Source organism: Acartia tonsa, chromosome 8 (assembly GCF_053477335.1).
Source record: "Acartia tonsa isolate MP-2025a chromosome 8, ASM5347733v1, whole genome shotgun sequence".
NCBI classification, from domain to species: Eukaryota; Metazoa; Arthropoda; class Copepoda; order Calanoida; family Acartiidae; genus Acartia; species Acartia tonsa.
The window spans coordinates 16,250,384-16,275,081 of NC_137267.1; the positions used below are offsets into that span (position 1 = coordinate 16,250,384).

Genomic DNA, 24,698 nt, shown 5'->3' on the forward strand with positions numbered 1-24,698 from the left:
TTAGAATACTGAAATTGTTATAGATTTGTGTTTTGAAAAGAAAAGTTTTATCAGGGAGGGATGAGACATCATAATATAAACTTAAAATCCCACTAATTATTTTTGAATGCTTCGTACACTAAAAAAAATATAGAAATCTTCCTTGAAGGGTAAATAAAATCAGGGGGGTTGCGTGATTTTACATTTAACATTTTGGGAGTTGCGTGATTATCGCAACACAACATTTTGAGTTTTATAACATGTTTCCTTTTTCTAAAAAAAAAATTTAAAAAATATAGTAGGATCCCATACCTAATATTTTTTAAAAAGAGAGGCAAAATTATAAATATGTTTTTAAATAAAATAATGAAACTAATAAAGAGACGGAAGGAAAGGGATGATAGAAAGGGACATTAAATCTTTAAAAAATATGAATATTTGTAGTTTGATTTTTTTCTTACTTTCTTAGTCAGAGATAAGACAATGGAAGAAAAAGTTTAATATTCAGGGATAATACAATGAAAGAAAAGATTTAAAAGGCAGTGATAAGACATTGGAAGAAAAGAGTTAATAGTCAGGTATACGACAATGAAAGTAAAGGGTTAATAGTCAGGGATAAATAGCTATTAGTTGGGGATAAGACAATAAAAGAATTGAATTTTTTAGGTGGTGCCTGCACCACGATTTTTCTTGAAAAATTTCAAGAGTAAGATCACCAGAACATTTGAAAATTGCATTAATTGATGATTATGTAAATAACATTGTATTCAAGGATGTATTAATTTGAATTAATATTTGTAATATATAATAATTGAAATACAAAATAATATTTTGATCCTACAAATAATATATCAGAAGATAGTAAAGAAACGCGCAGCCAATAGCGCGCTCATAGCGCGCTCTTGGCTAGTTCTCTAATAGGTAAAAATATAAATATAGTAATGGCTATGATCCTCCCTGTCCCTGGTAAAGGAGAATTATTCTCTAATAGGTAAAAATATAGATATAGAGATGACTATGATCCTCCCTGTCCCTGGTAAAAGAGAATTATTCTCTAATAGGTAAAAATATAGATATAACAAAATTGATACCAGTTTTGCTAGTCCGAGCTTTTGGCCCTTAGGGGCTAACGAAATTGGTTTTAATCCACGGAAATCTGTCTATAATGCGATCCAATAAATAACTATTCTGTAGGGTTGAAAGATCTGTTGCAGAAGCTGGAAACATAACTGATGTACATGCCAATGAAATCAGTCAATTAGTGGTAATTATTTTAACTGCTTAAGATAAAAATGTTTGAGAAAATCACAAAAAGGGGTAATTTTGTTTATTATTAATTGTCCATTGTCATATCTCTCAATACCCCCCCCCCCCCCGGGTCTATTACTTTGGTCTGTCTATCGGTAATGCTTAATATATTTGCAATCAAGGTTACACAAAAAACAAGGATGACATACCTATATATTCCATAAAAGCGAAACTAAAATAATCATATGGACGAATGTCGAACATTTACATCATTAGAACAATCTAACATGTTGAAAATACAATCAGAGTTATTTGTTACAAACGGACGTACCGATCCAAATTGAAGAAAAGCTTCTCTATAGTTGGAAATAATTGTTCTTGTGTAGGTAGACAAAGTGTCTCAATAAATCAGCCTTGTAACGTCATAAAAATGAGGATTATCCAATATCCATCTCTGTTTTAGTGGTTTTCTTTCCCACTTCTCCTCCCACCTCTTATGACGTCGCATGACTTTTTAGACACTTTGTCCAGCTACGTTCTTCTTAGTTATTGGATGATTTTGCGTGGATGGTTGACTGGGTGAGCAAGGGAAGCACTGCCTGTGAGTCATGGAGGGTCTGCACTGCACTTAAATTCTTTTCCAACAGGTTCCGAATATTTGCATTATGGTACAAATCAGTGTTGCGGATCCGCATTGATTTTAAGCGGATCCGGATCTTCCAAATTTGGTCAGTGCGGATCCGGATCCAGATCCTTGACAATAAAAATAAAATCACCAAATTTTTCAAAAAAATATTTATTCTTTAATCTCGAAGTCAAAAATACTTTTAATTTTCAAGTCTGAACCTAAACCTGAAAGATTGGCACTCATCACGAGAATGTCTAAGATGATGTCCTCCTTTGTAAAATTTGTAAAGAAGGTGTATCAACTATTTTTTTATAGCTAGCCGGTTCTTTTAGTAAGTAGTAGATGTAAATTTTTCATAGAATTCAGATATGCAATCGGTTTTTTTGTAGACCTCTTATTTTTTAAGTAATTTAAGTTTAAAAAAAAAAAAAAATTAAGTCGATTTTAAGGTACTAAAATGCAACAAAAAAAAGAAAGAAAATGGTCATTATGAACAAAAATAGTAAGATCTTTAATTTGACACCTTACTTTTTCAATTCTGTCAGGTAATTATTGAAAAAATCGATTTTTTTAAACCCACAAGAATAAAAAGTTTGAACTTAATTTTATTATTTCACAGGTAAAAAAATATGGGTTCATATATACCTTTAGAATCAGAAAAATATTACGAATCCATTGTAAGCAAAATTGAAAAAAAAAGTTTACAATATAGTATATAAACTACAATAAAAGGAATTATATGAAAATATCATATTATATTGTACAGGCAACGTCTTAATTCTTGAATTGAGTATAAAAATGGGAAGGGGGTAAAGAGGGGGTAAAAAAGGGAAGACGATAGTGTTGCCTGAACAAAAAATATAATTGGCCATATGTTTATTTTTTTTACTTTTTTTCAATTTTGCTTACAATGGATTCGTAATATTTTTCTGATTCTAAAGGTATATATGAACCCATGTTTTTTATGTCTGTTTGAGAAAATATTTAGGTCTAAAGTTTTTATTAAACCGAGGTTAAAAAAATAGATTTTTTCAATAATTACTCAACAGAATTTTAAAAGTAAGGTGTCAAATTAAAGATCTTACTATTTTTGTTCTTACTGGCAATTTTCTTCTTTTATTTTGTTGCGTTTTAGTACCTTAAAACCGACTTAATTATTTTTTAAAAAAACTTAAATTACTTAAAAAATAAGAGGTCTACAAAAAAACCGATTGCATATCTGAATTCTATGAAAAATTTTACATCTACTACTTACTAAAAGAACCGGCTAGCTATAAAAAAAAGTTGATACACCTTCTTTGTAAGTGACTATTTTATATAAATTTAGGTAGATTTTTCCATAAATTTATACCCCAAAATCCGGATCCGCATTTTTTGCGGATTCGGATCCTTGGACTCAAAAAAATGCGGATCCGGATCCACAACACTGGTACAAATAGCAGTCGTGTAAATTACAGCTTGCTTGCAGACATCAAAGCTCTTGATATAGACCTACAGACGAGCATATTAATAGAATATATACTTATGTCAGGGAGGTTTGGACATTTGGAGTGTAAATTGCATTTGTACCTAAAGTATTATAAACAAATTTAGGGTATTTTTTTTTTTAATTTTGATTGGTTGGTTCCAAATTGACTAGTAGCGTCCAGACCTTTTAACCAATTAATATTAATTTGTAGGAGGGAAAGTTTTGTTTTTCATTATTGGGGGTGTAAATCAATTTATTGTTCATTTTCTTATCCCTGAAGGTCCCTGCTAATTGTTCTCAAAATTCTTTACAAATGTGAAAATTATGTATTTTCAATCAATCACCACGCTTACAGACTGACAAAGTAGGCAATCAAGTCAATTCTATTAATCGTACATCCAGTAAAAGGGGAGGAGAGTCGTTATTTTGGATAGCTACAAGTTTCGCTTTATTAGAGTACATGCTAACTCTTGTAAGATCCAAGTAATAATAAATCTATTGTTCTATTTCAGACATGATATCGACGTAATAAACACAGAACTGATGGAGGAAGACTTGAACCCATTTATCTCCTACCACGATTGTGATGTACTTTTCCCAACTTGTCATAATTGATGGGCCCCTTAGTCCAAAAACCTACAAAGGTTGAGAAACAACCTAACATTGCTTCTAAACGTTAAATTAATACCTAATATGTTTTTTTTTTTTAATTTTGTCATGTATTTTCTATATAATAGGTAAATAATTTTTATTGTAAATATTTGTAAAACAATTTAGAGTAAAATACATATTCCTTTTACATTTACAGTTTTTCCATATCAGGCGCGTGACAACAACAGTAAGAGTTGGTCCAGGCAGAGTAAGAGTAGGCACAACTCTATACTATGCACAGATAGGACTTCCAGACAAAGGTCGTGCAATCAATGAGTTGGTAGCTATCGGGTAAATGTATTCTTTATACCACAATTGTGAGACGAGGAGTGGTGAAGAACCCGAAGCGACACCAACAAGCCTCTAGAGGTCATTCCTAGTCAATCATTAGTTTTAATAATCTCAATAAAAGATGGATTAAACCAGTGGCAAACACAGGGTTTGGACAGGGGAGCGCACTCGAAAAATTTGTTACCCCCCCCCCCCCCCCCCCTAGAAAAATCAAGTAGGTACAATTTAGACAAGCAGACATGTGTTATCTAATTGTCAGGCCAGAGGGGGTGGATACAATCCCCTGGGTGTCAACCCTTTCCAAGGTAAAAAATTTGCCCTCTTACTGGTAACCTAAGGCAAGGGGTATCCACTCCCCTTAAGGGAATGGATAATCGACTTATTATTACTTGAATCTTACACCAGATTTTCATGTTCTATAACAAAGTGAACTCCGTAGCGGGCTTAAATAACGATATCCTCCATCCCCTCCCTTCCTACTGGATAAAACGCCCAACCAATAAATGCAAGGGGAAATTGCAATCTAAATGGACATAAATTTTTCCCTGTCTTAATATCCACGTATATTCTACATCAATTAGGTGGATCTAACCACCTTCTCCACGGCTATGGGTTAAATGACTTTAAAGTTAACTTCAAAATTAAAAATACAAAAAATTCCACAGATGAAATCTATTTCTAAAAAATGGAAAATATTAATTCAATAATTGGATAGATAGTTACAATTACAATACTGATATTTCATATAACAATTTACATTAAGAAATAATAATAAAAAACACATAACAGACAAAAAATTACAAAATGTAAAAATTCAATACGTAGTAATTTTACAATATGTTTCGTTGCTTCAGTTAAACTAGCGGCTGCTGCCCCCCAAAAAATTTAAATAGTTTTTACTGAACATTTTCTATCAAAAATATGTCTAATCCTTTAAGAAATAGCTTTAAACCTTGCTATGATTAGCGGATATATTCACTGAAAAGAACGAAATTGGTCCAACGGTTAGCGAGATCTTTTAAGACGGACAGACACGCATCAATCTACTTTATGTAATGGATATTCATTAAATTTTTATGTTTGAATTCTATTTGGAGTATCTAATGTGTTCGTAACTTATTTTTAAGGTTTTACATCTTTAGAGAAATACTTACAATCGATGGTAACTTTTAGAACCCTAAAATTATTCTACAAAAAATGTATAATACAAAATTCTGAAATTTAATCTAACTTGAAATTTGGCACAGCCTACCTAAAATGACTATTAATGAAAAAATCCAAAGTTAATGACGGTTCTATTAATATAATTATTGATTTCCATAAGTAAATTTGTACATTTAATCTTTTTAAAGGGCTAAAAACGACGGGAAATGTATATAAAGTGTAGAATGAAACATGCTATGTAAAAAAAATACAGTTAAAACCGCTTAAATTCTTTTCTTTGTTTTCCTACAAAATGTTTGAAACTATTAGACTAGAGCTATTGAGAAGATAGATATTACTTACAAAAAGAAAATATTTTATCAATGTTTAGCAGAAATATAAAGTATATCCAACAAGACAAAATAGCAAATGGCTGAAAAGGGCTAAACTCAACTGAATTATTTTTATATGATAATTTATGATGATTTCGTTATTGCTCCCCTAAAATCAGCGGTTTTTTATTCCCAACCAAATTGTTTTATTTTTTAAATCAATTTGTTTGTTGGATAAAAGTTATCTGCATTTAAAAGCAAGGCTTTTCAACAACAAAAAACTTCTAGTATTCGAAAATATTTTGGTTACATATTCACTAAAAAAAATTCTAAATGATACTTCTAATAAAAAGGGGAGAAGCGATTTAGTAACTTTTATAAACCCAATCAACATTTGTTGGATTAGAAAAATTGTCACATCCACATCCCCCCCCCCCCACATCCCTCCCTTTAAAACTATAATTCAATTTCTTAATTTAATTTGCATAGTCTTATCACTACTTAATTTAAATTTAATTCTACAAATTTCTTTTTTCACAATACATAAATTAATGAATGATAAATAGACAAGGACAACAAAACTTGTTAGTCGCGCAACGCGAATGTATAAGTATAAAATGGAATTACACAATTATCTTGGCACATAATTATCAGAAATATCTACATTCTTTAACTGACAATATTATTGGTAAAACTATATATTGAAGTGGTATTATAATGATAAATATACTCAGCGAATTTAATTTATTTGAAGGAAGTTTGCAAAGTAATACATTTCAAGAAGGGGAGGTTGGATCTACTTAGATAGATCCCGTGACATTCTTTAGATTTTATTTTTATGATTACAAGATAAAAGTACTTGAAAAAAACTTGATAAAATTGCTGTTGAAATACACCTACTTTTATTGCTTTGTTTTAAACCTAGGTTTTTAACATAATGTTAGATGAATAGGACAAGTAGATATTCTGTTAACAAATACTAGAAGAAGAAAAATAGTTAAGTACCTAGCGAGTATAACTGGTTTTAATACCAATTCCCCTATAATTTTGAATTTCACGTTGTCTGAGTATCTTTCTTATGTTCACATTGTCAGTCGGTCAGTAAAGCTATAGGAAAGACGAATTTATAAATGTGACTTTTTAAGCTGCTCTATGAGATTGGCTCTTTCGTCCTTCTGTATTAAGCCGCTCTTGAAATATAATAGCCCTGCTCTGTCATGTTTGATTTTATAATATGGACAATTTCAGGATTCTAAAGGGACAAGATAATGGTCGATAAATTGATGTACATCCCCAAATAATAAAACAAAAAATTACCCTTCTCTAAAATACAATTAGTGATTGAAACGTTTACACAATCTACTGCATGAACCAGCCATTCAAAATTCAATATTAGACCACAAAGGTGTTAAGCCAAAGAATAATAAAACGTTATTTTAAAACTTAAACGTTAATAAACAGACTAATGTTCTCTCCCTTGGACAATTCTCGCCTATTAGGTAGGTAGGTAATTGTTCACAGAATACTTGTCCTGTCCATACTTATAGACTACAATTATGTTTTATTTTAATTAGAAACCTGAAGGGATAAGACAATGGACAATCAATGTACAACCCTAATTATGATAAACATATTTACCCACTTTTGTTGATTAAAATTTTTGGTTTTTGCTGGTTTATAACAAACAATCAAGATTAATAAAGAACACAAAGATTTTAAGTCAACGAATTGGAGAACATGTTTATAAAACTTTGGGGGTCAGATAATTTACGGTATAATGTATCTTCCATTTTTCCTGATTTGAATCATTAAAATATAAAGATTAATTTCAAGATCTTGTGTTGAAAGAAACAGATTCCACCAGAATTGTTGTGCCCTGAAATAAGTAAACAAAGATTACTTTTCCACAAAGATTTTCAAAATTTAAACGTCGGTATAAGATAAGTGTAAAAATGTAATACTTTAAAAAGAACACACAGACAAACCCTTTTGGGGCCAACGTATTTAAAAATGTATGATGATAGAAATGAGAGGGAAATGTAACACTGTAAAAAACACTTCATAGAAAATCTGAACACAAACATTAAAAATATGAAGAAATATGTTAAAAATTAAAAAAAAATAGTTTAAAATCGGACCAGAAACAACAAAGATATGGGGGAAAATGTGAAAAATAAAAAAATAGCCTAAAGCCTGCTTAAAGCATTCCGACCTCAATGGATTTTTCAGCCTTTTATCTTTAACAGCCGAGAAAATCACATTTTCCCCATAGCGTTATGGACTGACTGATGGGCGGACATACATAGTAAATTATAAAGTAGCCTCACTACTATAAAACTAATATGACTGAACCTGGACATTAGCAGATTTAGGAAGTCTTGACATTTTTACAGTAGCTGCAGCATCGCCAGTACTCTACAAATACAAATAAATAGGTAACTAGGCAAATCTTAGGAAGATAGGTAGGCTTAAAATCCTATCATAAAAGGTAGTAAGGTTTTTTTGATGTGTATCTTTAGATTTCCGAATATGTTCTCGATTTCAGAGAAAAAAATAAGGATGGATTAAGGATATTTTGTTCTAGAAAGGGTGAGGCGGATGAGACACTTTTTAAAACCAAACCTAAAACAAAAAGGAAATTAACCAAAAATTAGTGTTAAGTAGGTATTGTGATGGTTTTTATGCTGTTTTCTGCTCTGTCCTTGCCTTCGAATACAGAGCCCTTTAATGCCAGGGGCGCAGCTGCTGGTAAATGATAGTTTTAAAAACATAAACTGGCATCTTTATTTGACAATATGATTTAATGCATCCTCTGAAGTGTAACAGACAACCAACCCTTTATTAAAATACCTACACAACATTTAAGAGGGGGGGGGGGGTTGTAAGAGGTTTTCAATGAAACATTAACACCCCCCCCCCCTATTTCCCCTCCCAAAAATACAATTAATATACCTGGAATCCTATTCCCATAGAAGAAGTTGTATGTGTCCACAGGAAACTTCCCAAACCAGATCCCTAGAAACAAATTAGGTAGGTAAAGATTTCAATTGATAAAAACTAGATCAATTTTACTAAAATTTTACCCATATCCTATCTCCTAATAAACTGTACATTACAAGGATTTGTACCTATATAATATAACAAATAAACCCTCAAACTAATAATTTTCATAATATCATTACAATTATTAGAAAACCTTACTAACGGTATTTAACCAACATTTAATAATTGAACACTCATTCATTAGTAGCGAAACTACTCTATAAATCTCTTAGTTTGTCCGTCAGTACGGCAGTCGGTAGTGGTAAGTGGAATATGTGATTTTCTCAGTTGCTATTTAATATAAACTGCTGTTTTTTTCTTAAGATCATATGCCTCTTATAAAAAAAATTTCGCTAGGTATACACTTTAAACTAACCTTACAAAATTGCATACAAATAGCTCCTCCCAACTTTTCACTGATTCCTTCCAAAAATTCTGATTCGGCAAACTTTTCCTAAACAAGATAGATATGTAGATGGATAAAAATAGAGGTATATATAAATGAATATTGAGGCAGTTTGATAATTTATTATACATTAATACATTTATTATATTAGTCTGTTTTATTGCTCTTTAGATATATTATGTTAAATAGATAAGACAAGAAGATGGTCTATAGACAATGAATATATAGCACATAAAGTTTCCGTAGTATTAATAGGTAGATATAAGAATGACAGATAGATAGAATATAGATGGATACCTTCATAATAGTCTGTAAAGTGTCCATAGGGTTGTTGCTATTGGCTAGTCCCTGTCCACACTCCTTTGCCAGCAATGTTCTCACAAGATGCTCTCCACAACCTAGCAAGAAAATTTATATATTATAGAATTAATCTCCAAACTCTAGATGATTATTTACTGTCTAAAAACTATAAAAATTTAATTATGATAAGGTTAATAAAATATTTTTATATGAACAAGTTTCGGACTGAGTAGTCAAATATTTAAATTGAGAATGTAACAAAACCTGTTGTGCTGACGGCAACACTTGAGCTTGTGTTCTTTATTTGTCTTTGTGCCCAGCAACCACATCCATAGCAGCTTGCCTGCCCCACACGTCCAGACTAAATAAAAAGATTGAGAATTGATAAAAATTTCGGCGCGCTTCAGACACTACACCTCTTTATCCCCAAAACAGCTTGAAACAATTTTTTGTAAATTTTATCTTTCAAAAAAAGTGTGAATGAAATGACGAAAGATACCAATTTTACAAGGAAACCTAATACCCTAGTGTTGTCAATTTTATCAGAATCTAATATTTTTGAATTAGAAAGGGGGGGGGGGGGGGCGAAAGTGACACTTTTTGAAACCAAAACTAAAAGTCAAAGGAACTCAACTAAAAAAAGAGTTACAGGTCTGAGATTTTGCATGGCAGTTGCTTTATAGGGGTACAATATGGAACTGTGAAGAAACGGCGGCGCAACCGCCGAAAACCGCCGAGAAAAGGCAAAAAAAATTTTGGCGGGAAACGGCGGTTTTCGGCGGTTGCGCCGCCGTTTCTTCACAGTTCCATAATGTACCCCTATAAAGCAACTGCCATGCAAAATCTCAGGCCTGTAACTCTTTTTTAGTTGAGTTCCTTTGTTGACTTTTAGTTTTGGTTTCAAAAAGTGTCACTTTCGCACCCCCCCCCCCCCCCCCCCCTTTAAATGTCAGGTAATTTAGGTCAGCCAACTAACTTTCATACAGTGAAATAAATAAAGAGACATCTGAAAAGGATAATTTCAAGAAATCTTACTTGTTTAAGAGCAATGCCACCACTTGAGACACTAGCAGCAACATTACCATCTGCATCAAGAACAACCACTCCTACTGTATCCTGAACTTTATCATCAAGAGATTCATCAAATTCATCCTTTGACTCTTCTTTGTGTTCATCATTGATTTCTTTACTAACTTCAGTGCTTTCTTTATGTTTTTCAGTGTTTACTTTATCAGACTTGGATTTTAATTCAGAACTGTCACCGGTAAGTTCACTTTCAGATACTTCATCGTTTTCATTCTCATGATCATTTGTGCCATCTAGATAAACATTATTGCCTGGCAATGGTGCTGATCTACTGGCATTTGTGCTGTTAGACAGATGTGAGCTTTGTATTCTAATGTCATTATGTGCATTTTGGCTAAATTGAGAGTTACTGCCTTGTGACTCTGATATCAAGAAAGATGGAATGTGTTGGGATGTTGTGGTGTTCCCAAAGGATAAGTTTGAGGATGTAAATTTATTTGTAAATGTTGTGTCAGATCTTGGTGTCTGGATGAGCTGATACGCACCACAGTTTGATGTAATTTGGTTGGAAGAGGCAGTTGTTGAGATTATTTGTTCAGGTTTTAAGCTTTGGGAGGTTGTGGTGTCACCTGTGCAATGTTTTCAATCAATATAATGTCATAGCTAGATACAAATTTTTTGGCAACCATTATAAAACGATAACTCTTTACAAACAAAATTTGGTCCTTGTTTTTTTGAAACTTTATGATGTTTATTATGATATAAAAGTCTAAGGCACACTCAACTATATAAAGTGTTACAGCTCTGAGATTTGGCATGGCAGTTGCTTTAAAGAGGTACAACATAAAACTGTGATTAAACGGCGGCAGAACCGCCGCTTCCTCCGAAAACCGCCGTTTCCCGCCAAATTTTTTTTTGCCTTTTCTCGCCATATTATTAGACAATTTTCAATCATTTGAGATAAATTTTTTCCCCATTAATATTTCCTTTATATTTTCACTTTTTACCTACACTTGCAATTTTTGGTAATAATGATAGGTATGTTTGAAATATTATAAGTGTCACGTGAAAAAATAAGGGATATTTTAATGAAAAACAAGTTTATATCAGGTGATTGAGAACTGTCTAATTTGGCGAAAAATGGCAAAAAATTTTGGCGGGAAACGGCAATTTTCGGCGGGAGCGGAGGTTCCGCTGCTGTTTCTTCACAGTTCCATATTGTACCTCTTTAAAGCAACTGCTATGTCAAATCTCAGAACTGCAACTCTTTATTTCGTTGAGTTCCTTTAACTTTTAGTTTTGATTTTAATAAGTGTCACTTCCGCCCCCTCAATTTACAATATACGATTGATAAAATTCCTGATAAAATAAGTTGGACTTGCAGTGGAGTGCTTTCAGAAGATATTTGGGTAGTTATTGGTTGTATTCTAATGCTATCTGCTGCTAAGGGTAAAACCAGGGGAGATACCAATTTTTGGCCAACTATGATACAAATTTGAGAATTTTAGATAGACAAATTAGTTTAATAAGAAATCCACAATTTTCAAGAAAGTTTAACATTGATCCAGAAGGTAGTTAAGACAGGAGAATGGAAGTAAAATGAGAACCCATTGGAGAAAAAATCAAAACCCTCAAAAAATAAATATATTTTGAAAAGTAAAAGAGTAGGTATAAAAGAGAATCACCTTGTATCTATTGAAATTTGAAACTAAGGTATAATGAGTAGGTAACAAAGTTATTTGAACTTTTTAAGTAGGTACCTATACTTTTCATAAAACTAAAAAATTCTCAACATGCCTAAGGCTGAATTGTGGAATGTAGATGACGAATTATTAAGGGTTGCCGGAACAGTAGACAATCTGACCACACCACTTGATGATGGCTGATGCAACTGGTGACTGGAGAAAGAAGAATTGGTAGAAGAAAGTGATGGTGACATGCTGACATTAATCATTGGAGACGACAATTGAGATCCACTTGCAAAAGATTGTGATACCATGTGTGAAGTATTGGCGGGCAGAGAGATGTGAGCAGCTGGTAATGAGACCACATGAGCAGAGGATTGAGGTAATAAAGAACAAGATGAGGATGACACTGGCAGTTGGATATAATGGTGTGCTTTACCACTCAGCTGCCTAACCATTGGTTGAGCTGCATGGTGGGGATAGTGAAGACTTGAGGAGGCAGATGATGGATGTGTCAGTGGCTGGCATATTCCAGAGGCAAAGTCAGGACGAATCACCATTCCTCTGTTTGCAATGTGGGCCTGAAAGAGAAAGACGTTAGCAAAATTGATTTTTAACAAAATGCTTTAATTTTGCTTTTATTAAATTTTTTACTAAATATAAGCACAGATGGACATTATTTCCGCCTTAAAGAACAAATTGCTAAGATATGCTATATACAAAAGATAGAATACATTTACATCTTTTAAATTGTAAAAATAAATGATTTAAAAAAAGTTATGCCTAGAGTATCTACACTGGGAAAATTTTTATAAGGAATACCTGAGAATTATCTTCCAGGTCTAGACTGGAACCATCCACCATTTTACTTGCTCCATCACTACTCCTGAAAATAAAAAAATGTGTTAAATTCAGAATTAAAGAGTTGTCATATTATTTATATATCACATCGTATTATAGACAATTTTCCACGATAATCTAAAATAAAAATTATAAGACTTAAAACCAGTTTTACTTTTGTTAGCCGTAGCCCCGAACTGAGAGGCCAAAGGCCTGGGCTAATAAAATTGGTTTTGATTTTTAGTTTAATATTCGTGGAAAATTGTCTGTAATACGATGCTATAGATGATTTTTCAGTATGGTTGTAATCCAGCAGATGTTAATTGGTTTCTTCCTATCTATACTAAAACTTCAAAATAGAAACCTACATTAAAAACATTAATTGCCCTTTTTTTCTACCTATCGAAATTTACTTTTTCATCAACTTTAGATTTTACTATTTCAAGGCAGAATCTACGACATTTTTAATAGGTATAAAACAAAAATTTAAGCATTTTCTTCAACAAGGGGGACAGCCCCTTATTGACATACCACCAACCCATCAATGTTCCATTGACTTATATTATCTTCACTACTTTGGCATATTTCGCCTGAGTGAAAGTTCTATTACCTGACTTGCTCCGTGATTGTAAGCTTGTGGGCCACCCTAAACTTCTTGCAAACAGCTGATTCCAGATTATTTTCCTCCTCCTCTTTCTTCCTCTTGTTTTGTTGCTCTATGGAGAGTTTGTACGCATCCAACTTTTTCTTGTAATGCTAAAAAGATACATTGCCAGTTTTGTAATTTAATTAGGTACTATCAATCTATTAAACTTGCTATTTGTCAACCTAGGTATCTAGGTAGTTAAAAAAATAATTTTTCCATCTTAACTTTAATTCTACACAACTTGGTGTAAATACAGCAGAAATATAGCTGAATATTTTTTTTTGTATAATAATTGAATATTTAAATGGAAAAAGTAAATGTAAAGGTAGGTATTTGTCAATAAACAGCAAAATTCTGAAAACTTCTACCAAATATAAGTCCACACAAACAATTTTCACAATACTACATCTATCATATTTCTGCTGGTTGTAAAAATACCAAGTATCCCTCTTACTTACTTTGTACAATTTGACAGCTTTATCACTGACCAACTTCTCTGAGCTAACCGTGTGAATTCCATGCCTTATGGCCCAATCTCTGGCTCCCTCACCCACCAGAAAACCAGGCGGCACTCGACCCAATGGTAATAGACCTAAAAATCAATATTTTCAATGCATATACTTTTATACGACCCTAGCCTCATGGATAATCGTTAGGATATAGCTATAAATAGATAAAGATTCCTGGTAAGAGGTTAGCGAGTTATTGACATTAGAACGATTAGAAAGATTTTTCTGTCATTTTGAAGGATAAGACATTTTAAGAAAATAAAATGTTTAAAGTTCCAAGAATTAGCGGAGCTACTATGAAATATATACATGTAAGTACATCTTTCCGACTGGCTATACAGCTAAAAAGCTGGCAGTTAAGATATTTAAATTTTTTATTTTAATGAATATTATTTTATATAGGTAAGTTCCTATTTTTGTACTGTGCTACAATTTACTTTTTTTTCTTGATGCAAGTCAAGTAACTATGACAACCACCGAATGCTCTAAATATCACAAATATTCAACCCAACAACAGACAAAATTATAAGAAGTTGCTATATTAGAAAACTAAATTCACCTCTGGCTTGTTCATCTACCAACTTCCTGGCCACCCTGATAGGATTCTTGATTTCTGTAATAGCTCCTACAGCACCAAAGAGAAGGTTAGATCCGTCCATAAGGCCAGCATCCATCTCTAGCGTACCAGATTCAGTTAGATTTGAGCCATACCTAAAATAGTAAGAATAATTAAAACAAGATTAGTTTTCATGAAAACCTTTGCCATTGTGATATATATAAAAAAAAACTACAAACACCCAGAAAATATTTTCAGAAACTTACGAACTAAAAAATTGAAAAATATTAAAACGTAAGAACTAAGGTAAAGATATATAAATTTTATTTTAGACAGACATACACACATCGAACTGATTTTAATAACTGCATAGAACAGCTGAACATATTTTTCTAATAATTTCAGCCTAAAAATTTAAAAATCTGGTTGTAAATGGACAAGACACACAAAATTCCAGCTTATACCAACAACGAAATTAATTCGAAAAAAAATATGAAAGCTGTACGTGATTATAGTCCAAATAATATTATAAATTTATTTTGCTACATGGCTGGCTATACCTTATTCCTGGATAGACTTACATTCATCCAATAACTGAGACAGATACAAATACATAGGCATAAAAAATCATTGAATTTAAGGCAACCAGATAAAGTTACCTAGGTACCTATTTAGATAATAATATAAACTCCCATAAAAATATTTGAACCATTGTTATTGTTTAAATTCTTACCCAGCATTAGTTTCCCCGGCATCTTCCAGAACAATAGTGGCTTTCTCTGCAGCATCAAGAGCAGACCCTCCTTCTCTTAGAACCTTAACAAATTAAAATGTGAGTAACTAGAAATATACAGATAGAAATGAAGATGGTTTGAAATTTTTAAAACATCCTTATCTATAGGAAGGGTTTCTTTATGGAAATTAAATAAGATGATTTAAAAATATTTGGTAAAGAGAAGGAGTCAGATTAGATTAACTTAGATAAACAAACAAAGAATGTAGATAGAAAATATGTATTTATTAAGTTCAAAATATAAACAGCGTACGTCATTAACTAATTAAAAAAGAGTAGTAGTTAGTCATCTATAATTCAACAATATATTTTTATACCTGGATGGCTGCTTGACAGGCAGCGGAACATATATCTAAATACAGAGCTGTTCGAGCCTAAAAAATATAATATTAAAATAATTCTTAGATTATTAAAATATACATTATCGTCTATAATATCTAGGGCCTTTCTATTGGAAAAGAGGGACCAGGAAAGTCCTATACTACTTTATAATCGAATATAGGTTGATTAGTTACTAAAAGAATATTTTTTTATAATGTCTCTCCAAGTATATTTGACAATCTTGTTTTTTTTTTAGTTTTGCAGGGACGATATAGTGCAAAATAACTCACCTCTGAAAATGTTGCCTAGCTCCTATATGAACTAGAATTACTCACCTCTGAATACTGACCAGCTCCTATATGAACTAGAATTACTCACCTCTGAATGCTGCCTAGCTCCTATATGAACTAGAATTACTCACCTCTGAAGGCTGACCAGCTCCTATATGAACTAGAATTACTCACCTCTGAATACTGACCAGCTCCTATATGAACTAGAATTACTCACCTCTGAATGATGACCAGCTCCTATATGAACATCTAGAATTACTCACCTCTGAATGCTGCCCAGCTCCTATATGAACTAGAATTATTTACCTCTGAATGCTGACCAGCTCCTATATGAACTAAAATTACTCACCTCTTAATGCTGACCAGCTCCTATATTAACTAGAATTACTCACCCCTGAATGCTGACCAGCTCCTAAATGAACTAAAATTACTCACCTCTGAATGCTGGCCAGCAGCTCCTATATGAACTAGAATTACTCAACACTGAATGCTGCACAGCTCCTATATGAACTAGAATTACTCGCCTCTGAATGCCGACCAGCTCCTATATGAACTAGAATTAATTACTCACCTCTGCAGATCTTCTGAATGCTGACCAGCTCCTATGAACTAGAATTATTTACCTCTTAATGCTAACTGCTCCTAAATGAGGTAGAATTACTTACCTCAGAATGCTGCCCAGCTCCTATATGAACGCCAACAAAACCTTCAGATTTTTTCTTTGTATTCATTTTCTCATCTGGAAACAATTTTATTATTATTAATGTCTATAATATGGTGTTATATAGAGCCGCTAAAAAAGTCAATAAATTGGTGTTAAATCTCCTTTGATGATACACTAAATTAAACCTGCTTTAGATTAAAGTGAATTGAAACTTTGGGATGCAACTTAAATAACAATTCAATAAAAATTTAGTTAAAGCTCCCAATAAGTTGTTGAGCCAAAGATAATAAGAAAACATTATTATCATTACAGAACTTCACTGACTAGTAGTGTAATAAACAGCCCAAAGTCCCTCCCTCCCTGATCAAAAAATATATATAAGTAATATAGTGCCATTTATAGAGGAATATTCACAGTCAAAACCAGATTTTTATCTTAAATATCATTTAAGGAAAGAGACCCGACCGGCAAAAAATCATATAAAAGTTTCGTCAGACAATTTTCTTGCAATTATTTTAATAAAACATACAATCAAATATAATTTAGTAAAAAAACATTTTAAAACAGGATTATAAGCATAAATAGAAAGGAAAATTGCTATATAAACACGATTGTATTTGTTATGATTGTCAAACCAAACCACCCAAAAAAAAACAATGGATAATAGTTTCTTATTTCTCCTACAAAATCTTCTCTGGTAATTTTAAATAGGGAAGAGACATTAAAATGTTTTCATACTCCCTAAATATAACTGAAATCTAAAGTTACAAAACTTATTAAAATACTTTATTCTAAAAATTTAAAAGTTATACAACAAATATCTAAAAGATTAATAAGCAGTAGAAAAGCGAAAAAAACTGTAAAAAGTTTTTGTCCGGATCATAAAAAGAAACATCCAAAAAGGGATGCCATAATTTTATCTGATATATTTATTTTAGACATTTTGTCGAGAAAATCAGATTAAAAGATACACTTTAAAATTGTTATTACACTTAAAAAACTATTTTAATATAGAAAATTTTAAAAATAATGATTAAAAGACAATCTTAACATAAAATAAAAAATATAAACCAAAAGGTTAACAACTCTTAATTACTTAAAAATGCCGTGACTAATTATCTAAACTAAATGTCGTCTTGATTTTGAGAAAAAAGATAGTCGGCCAATTTTAGGTTTAATTTTTTTTATTTTCTGATATTTATATAATTTTTTAGTACCGAATTATCCCTACGTCTGTCCTTCTGTTAAAAACTGTAAGGTTGAAAACGTAATTTTCTAGGCTAGTATTCAATTTAAGTTTAAAAATAATTTTTAAAACTTGAAAAATATAACTTTTAGCTGGCAACCCTATTTTATAAAAATATTGTAGCAGACGAATATTTGGATAGTTTTCATGTTGACGTGATCAAGTGTGGCCTGCTTGGGACCAATAATGTTTCAAGGAGGTTGGGGATTTCCTGGATTTTGACTAGTGATCATCACACGTATTAGATTCACCTTTATATGTAGTGAATTCCAATATATTCAAAAGGTGTAATTTAATAATTCCAGATTTTATTCTGAACGAGTCAAAATGAGTGTCTGCATGCCCCGCCTGTGATAGAGAGGGACTGGAATGCGAGAAAGAGGACAAGAAGAAGTCACGTAGGTATTTTATTTTTAAAAAAATTATTATGAATAGAAGCCGGCGGGCCACGCAGAATATATACGGATTAATATTAATTTAAAATGCAGTGGTAGTAAACTGAAATCGAGGAATATAATGAAACTGTGATATGAATATATATATATAATGAACCCGATTTTAATTTAAAACCATTGCAAATCTTTGGGCTCTCCAAGGAAAGTAAGTATTCATCACAATATCTTGGTGGACCTGAGTCCCCTAAATAAGGTACCTAAGATATTTCTCCAAAATTGATTTTAAAATCTGCAGCTTTGTCGTCTATGTAAAATAATTTTATACATATACCCTACTATGTTGTCCTATAATAAACCCATTTAAATGGATTTCATATATAATCGCAAAATGTTTTCAATCAAGGAATCTTCTCACAACTCTTAAATTCAAAAGTTAGAAATTTTGTTAATATACCCCTTTCAAAACAAAGCTGCGGATTCGATGTACCAGAGTCCACTAGGGAAAGGAAGTGATTTCCCTAAAACAAAACCTCAGTGGACCAAAGTACACCAAGAATGGGAAGTGACTTCTCTAAAATGAAGGGATGTCACTTCCCTAAATGAAGGGAAGTGACATCCCTAAAATGAAGGGAAGTGACTTCCCTAAAATGAAGGGAAGTGTCTTCCCTAAAATGAAGGGAAGTGCCTTCCCTAAAATGAAGGGAAGTGCCTTCCCTAAAACGAAGGGAAGTGCCTTCCCTAAAATGAAGGGAAGTGACTTCCTTAAAATGAAGGGAAGTGACTTCCCTAAAATGAAGAGAAGTGACTTCTCTAAAATGAAGGGAAGTGCCTTCCCTAAAATGATGGGAAGTGCCTTCCCTAAAATGAGGGGAAGTGCCTTCCCTAAAATGAAGGGAAGTGACTTCCCTAAAATGTAGGGAAGTGACTTCCCAAAATGAAGGGAAGTGACTTCCCAAAAATGAAGGGAAGTGACTTCCCAAAAATGAAGGGAAGTGACTTCCCTAAAATGAAGGGAAATGACTTCCCGAAAATGAAGGGAAGTGCCTTCCCTAAAATGAAGGGAAGTGACTTTCCTAAATGAAGGGAAGTGACTTCCCTAAAATGAAGGGAAGTGCCTTCCCTAAAATGAAGGGAAGTGACTTCCCTAAAATGAAGAGAAGTGACTTCTCTAAAATGAAGGGAAGTGCCTTCCCTAAAATGAGGGGAAGTGCCTTCCCTAAAATGAGGGGAAGTGCCTTCCCTAAAATGAAGGGAAGTGACTTCCCTAAAATGAAGAGAAGTGACTTCTCTAAAATGAAGGGAAGTGCCTTCCCTAAAATGAGGGGAAGTGCCTTCCCTAAAATGAGGGGAAGTGCCTTCCCTAAAATGAAGGGAAGTGACTTCCCTAAAATGAAGGGAAGTGACTTCCCAAAAATGAAGGGAAGTGACTTCCCTAAAATGAAGGGAAATGACTTCCCGAAAATGAAGGGAAGTGACTTCCCTAAAATGAAGGGAAGTGACTTCCCTAAAATGAAGGGAAGTGACTTCCCTAAAATGAAGGGAAGTGACTTCCCTAAAATGAAGGGAAGTGACTTCCCTAAAATGAAGGGAAGTGCCTTCCCTAAAATGAAGGGAAGTGATTTCCCTAAAATGAAGGGAAGTGACTTCCCTAAAATGAAGAGAAGTGACTTCTCTAAAATGAAGGGAAGTGACTTCCCAAAATGAAGGGAAGTGACTTCCCAAAAATGAAGGGAAGTGACTTCCCTAAAATGAAGGGAAATGACTTCCCTAAAATGAAGGGAAGTGCCTTCCCTAATATGAAGGGAAGTGCCTTCCCTAAAATGAAGGGAAGTACCTTCCCTAAAATGAAGGGAAGTGACTTCCCTAAATGAAGGGAAGTGACTTCCCTAAAATGAAGGGAAGTGACTTCCCCAAAATGAAGGGAAGTGCCTTCCCTAAAAGGGAAGTGACTTCCCTAAAATGAAGGGAAGTGACTTCCCAAAAGTGAAGGGAAGTGACTTCCCTAAAATGAAGGGAAGTGACTTCCCTAAAATGAAGGGAAGTGACTTCCCTAAATGAAGGGAAGTGACTTCCCTAAAATGAAGGGAAGTCACTTCCCTAAAATTAAGAGAAGTGACTTCTCTAAAATGAAGGGAAGTGACTTCCCTAAAATGAAGGGAAGTGACTTCCCTAAAATGAAGGGAAGTGACTTCCCAAAAATGAAGGGAAGTGACTTCCCTAAAATGAAGGGAAGTGACTTCCCTAAAATGAAGGGAAGTGACTTCCCTAAATGAAGGGAAGTGACTTCCCTAAAATGAAGGGAAGTCACTTCCCTAAAATGAAGAGAAGTGACTTCTCTAAAATGAAGGGAAGTGACTTCCCAAAATGAAGGGAAGTGACTTCCCAAAAATGAAGGGAAGTGCCTTCCCTAAAATGAAGGGAAGTGCCTTCCCTAAAATGAAGGGAAGTGCCTTCCCTAAAATGAAGGGAAGTGACTTCCCTAAAATGAAGGGAAGTGACTTCCCTAAAATGAAGGGAAGTGACTTCCCTAAAATGAAGGGAAGTGACTTCCCTAAAATGAAGGGAAGTGACTTCCCTAAAATGAAGGGAAATGACTTCCCTAAAATGAAGGGAAGTGACTTCCCTAAAATGAAGGGAAGTGACTTCCCTAAAATGAAGGGAAGTGACTTCCCGAAAATGAAGGGAAGTGATTTCCCTAAAATGAAGGGAAGTGACTTCCCTAAAATGAAGGGAAATGACATCCCTAAAATGAAGGGAAGGGACTTCCTGAAAATGACAATTTATACCTGAAAACTGGCATTAGGATGACATATTTATTTTTATTCAATGATTGGACTGTTGTAATATTCTGGAGGTCTATTAGAGCCCCCTTCCCTCCCCAATACATTCCCTCTTTTATTCTGTTTACCCTTAAAAGTATTTTGTTTACATTTTAATTTATGGACCTCATTGAGTGATATCAATAAAGAAATAATAATTTTCAAAGCACATTGATATTTTGTTTAAATCACCTGTATTGTCAGATGCCAGTTTAAGACAAGCTACCTTACATTCATTCTATTATTCTAGATATGACGAAATCTGGAGATAACCTAAAGCAAGGATGGCCAACTTTCAAGCCGAAATCTATGTATACCCAGAAAGACTGGGTAAAGATAATGCCTATTCTATCAGAACAAGGAATGATTCTTTGATTTAAGCCACTTCTCAGGTTTAAATTCTATTGCTGTAATTTGGTTTGTTTTATCTGGTAATACCCAATTTAATACAACCCTTGAACCCCCCCCCCCTTACCTTCCCTCACCCCTTCTTTATTTATCTCGTTTTATTTTTCCTCTGGAAAGCAATTTCCTTTATGTCTGAATATTCCCTTAATAATTTTTAGTTAAATTTCAAGACCCTACTCATAGTTTAAACTAAGTATCCATACTATCCAGATAAAATATAGGGATAGTTGCATAAAGCGCATTTAAAAAGTTTGTTTGCATGCATACTTTACTAGAATGCCATTTAACATAAATAATTTTATATTACAACAAATAGCAATCAAATAGACACCACCAAAAAAGTCATCATGGAAACAAGACAGCCATTTATGTTGCACTAACGGCTGTGCCCCTAGCATCTATAGCCTCTATATTAGTAGGGATATGGAAGGTCAGAAAAATAGACTAAAACCATACCTAGGCTTATAGAGGTAGTTTAAACAATTAAAAAAAAATAATAATATGCAGTTCACTAGATTCCAGTTTAAATGCACTTTGGGAATCTACCCCTTTATGGTATCCTTAATTCATCAAAGAAAAAGAATTTTATTTTGGAAACTAGATCATATGGAGAGATGTATCAATGAACAACGAGATTCCATGACTCAGAAATGGAAGGAGATAATTGGCTCTCAGTTATATTTCACGGAGATAGAGTTAAAAACCCGCAATATGATCTTCAAACCACCACTTAAGGATTTGGCTTTCCCCCGTTACTAGTCACATTTTTCTCAAAATTTGAGTAAAATTAAATTTCTTTTATCAAGTTGAAAGTCCTCAGAGTAAGTACCATTATTGTTTTTGTTGAATTTTGGTTGCAATATTTACCATCTTGTAATATCTTTATGGAAACAAAAGGTATCAAGACAATTATTAAGTACAGTGCCTTTCGAGACTTACCTATTGGTTTTCAATTATAAAGTTCTGGATTTTGAATCAAATATAATTTAAAATGATTCCCCCCCCCCCCCCCCCTAGATTGATAATGCTGTAACAATGAGTTACTCATAACTTGAAAATGCCAGTTTCTATGAAACATGATACCGAAATAGCACATGAAATATAATCAACCAAAAGTTAATGCTTAGGATTTCTCCTTATTAAGAGCTAAATGCATCTATAGTAATAAATACGCTACGGTCTACTCTTAAAGGACCACTGGAAACTCCCAATTATTTTGTGGTTTCTTCCATTCAGTCAGATATTCACAGAGATCCAATTATAGAGAAACTGCAATTGTAGATATTAAAGATTCTGAGCATTACAAATCTTTATCATTGAGAAATTCTTCCTACAAAAATTAATCAAACATGACAACCTCCATAAAAGAGAAGCTCCAAAACGATAGGCAAACGAACATTAACACCCGTACTGTTTATAAACTGAGAATTATCAGAATATGAATTTTTAAAAGTCTAATCAAAAGTGTTAATTAATTTGCTGAGAACTGCTAAATATAGGATAAATTTTGAGGACATACTTACATTTTAGCGGACTTGATATAGAGATGCTTCGCTTATAACGTTTTACTGTGTTGTCCTAGGAATCAGTTCCATAAAGTCAGATCAGTCGGATGATAATATCACATGGATTTTGTGTTGGAAAGTAAATAATCAATATGTTTAAAATGGACATACGGGTTTTCTGGTCACGATTATAGAGTCGCTACGTCGGCTAAATTATACCTAATCTAATAGATCACCATGCAAAAGTTGAAATTGATGGAAAATTCTAACATGCTAATTTACCTACCAAAAGATGCTATCCGTTCCAGTCGTACGGAAGGACGTACGGACGGAAGGACCCGACTTAAAGAAAAGCTTTGTTTTTACTAAGCTAACAAATTTTTGATAGTTGAGTAATTAGAAGATTCCTCAATGTCACTATTTTCTTTATCCACATTAAATAAATCCAAGTTTACCCATTCCCCCCCCCCCCTTCCGATTTTGTTTTTTTTTTAAATATATGCTTCCTCCTACTAGTATTTACCTATACAATCTTAGGGTGAATTTTCTGATCGCAATCAATAAAATATACAAACAAAACTTCTGACTTTTTGGAAGATATTAAGATTTAGTGATTAATGACAATCGCTTATATTCTTTTCTCACTTAGAATTGCATTAGGTAATTCATAAATTATTGTACACATTAGGTAGGTACCTACTATTCAGGAAATAGTTTCCTGCTCTATTTATTCTTGGGATCAGATCCTTTTACTGACCATTTATTGAAAACAAATTTTTCAAATAAGGATTCTAATTTGATGATTGGAAGTTATTCGAATAACTGCTAATAAGCGATGAAATATTGATAAATGGATCAATTAGGTATACCAATTACGAAATGATTTTTTTTCCTTTCAAATCATAAAACCAATACGTGGTTCTCAGCTGTTGTTGGGGGTCAACCTAGTAAAATTGACGACCTATCCATTAGCCCCCACAAATATTATTGTTTTTTACTTGTTGGTAGACCGGATACCTTAAATTATTGATATGCATCCTATACTAATATTTACAAAAGATCGATAATAAGTATTTTTAGAAGAAACCTTTATTTGACTGATTTGGATAATGGCAAGATGTGTACCTATTGTTTAGGAAGGTGGGTAACAATTTAGAGCAAGGTCCTTAAATGTTTCATCCAGAATATGATATAAACAAGGATAAAAGCGCCCATAAAAGTCAAAACACAAAAAAAAAACATTATTCAAAATAATTTGTGACAAAAATTCCTATGCAATAAAAAACAACTCTGAAAATAACTAGAACTAAGTTCTGTTGTTGAAAGTAAATTTTTTCCCCCTAACTTTTCTCCACATAATGGGATAAAAAACATTAAAGATGTGCAATTGATATTTTTTAACTAAAATATTGTTCATGATTATGAGACAAGAATTTTCCTATATTAAATAGGAAATTTTTTAAAAAAGTAATGTTTCCCCTCCCCGTTTCTTATGGAAAGAAATAAG

At 32.9% G+C, this 24,698-nt stretch overlaps 2 protein-coding genes and 1 long non-coding RNA gene across 3 annotated transcripts; 2 read left to right on the plus strand and 1 right to left on the minus strand.

Moving 5' to 3' along the window:
* The first annotated feature begins 975 nt into the window (after nucleotides 1-975).
* LOC145326122 (uncharacterized) lies at nucleotides 976-4,125 on the plus strand. The gene is made up of 4 exons (XM_080169233.1): nucleotides 976-1,040; nucleotides 1,174-1,243; nucleotides 1,774-1,874; nucleotides 3,836-4,125. Exons 1-4 carry the CDS (start codon nucleotides 991-993, stop codon nucleotides 3,936-3,938), a joined length of 324 nt encoding a protein of 107 aa, XP_080025359.1. The 5' UTR covers nucleotides 976-990; the 3' UTR covers nucleotides 3,939-4,125.
* Nucleotides 4,126-4,922: 797 nt separating this feature from the next.
* On the minus strand, nucleotides 4,923-16,892 carry LOC145326116 (uncharacterized). The gene is made up of 17 exons (XM_080169229.1): nucleotides 16,820-16,892; nucleotides 15,861-15,917; nucleotides 15,484-15,566; nucleotides 14,754-14,905; nucleotides 14,144-14,277; nucleotides 13,650-13,795; nucleotides 13,022-13,085; nucleotides 12,312-12,780; nucleotides 11,873-11,996; nucleotides 10,524-11,142; nucleotides 9,753-9,849; nucleotides 9,486-9,586; nucleotides 9,159-9,236; nucleotides 8,693-8,755; nucleotides 8,093-8,155; nucleotides 6,242-7,616; nucleotides 4,923-5,134 (listed from the first exon to the last, which is right to left on the minus strand). The coding sequence occupies exons 1-16, from the start codon at nucleotides 16,883-16,885 to the stop codon at nucleotides 7,569-7,571; spliced, it is 2,364 nt and encodes a 787-aa protein (XP_080025355.1). The 5' UTR covers nucleotides 16,886-16,892; the 3' UTR covers nucleotides 4,923-5,134; nucleotides 6,242-7,568.
* A 1,341-nt stretch (nucleotides 16,893-18,233) lies between these two features.
* Nucleotides 18,234-23,759, plus strand: LOC145326118 (uncharacterized). Its single transcript, XR_013881753.1, has 3 exons — nucleotides 18,234-18,466; nucleotides 21,529-21,670; nucleotides 22,288-23,759. It is a non-coding gene; the product is annotated as an uncharacterized LOC145326118 (long non-coding RNA).
* Nucleotides 23,760-24,698: the final 939 nt, after the last annotated feature.

What these genes read in the sequence shown, in the direction of transcription:
- LOC145326116 (XM_080169229.1), bottom strand. Translation starts at nt 16,885, where the DNA reads ATGAATACAAAGAAAAAATCTGAAGGTTTTGTTGGCGTTCATATAGGA. An exon ending in GTCCAACTTATTTTATCAGG is followed by an intron (nt 11,143 to 11,872) that starts AATTTTATCAAT and finishes ACATTGCACAGG; the next exon opens with TGACACCACAACCTCCCAAA. An exon ending in TGTTGCCGTCAGCACAACAG is followed by an intron (nt 9,587 to 9,752) that starts GTTTTGTTACAT and finishes TTTTCTTGCTAG; the next exon opens with GTTGTGGAGAGCATCTTGTG.
- LOC145326122 (XM_080169233.1), top strand. Translation starts at nt 991, where the DNA reads ATGACTATGATCCTCCCTGTCCCTGGTAAAAGAGAATTATTCTCTAAT. An exon ending in AGAGAATTATTCTCTAATAG is followed by an intron (nt 1,041 to 1,173) that starts GTAAAAATATAG and finishes ACTATTCTGTAG; the next exon opens with GGTTGAAAGATCTGTTGCAG. An exon ending in ATGAAATCAGTCAATTAGTG is followed by an intron (nt 1,244 to 1,773) that starts GTAATTATTTTA and finishes CGTTCTTCTTAG; the next exon opens with TTATTGGATGATTTTGCGTG.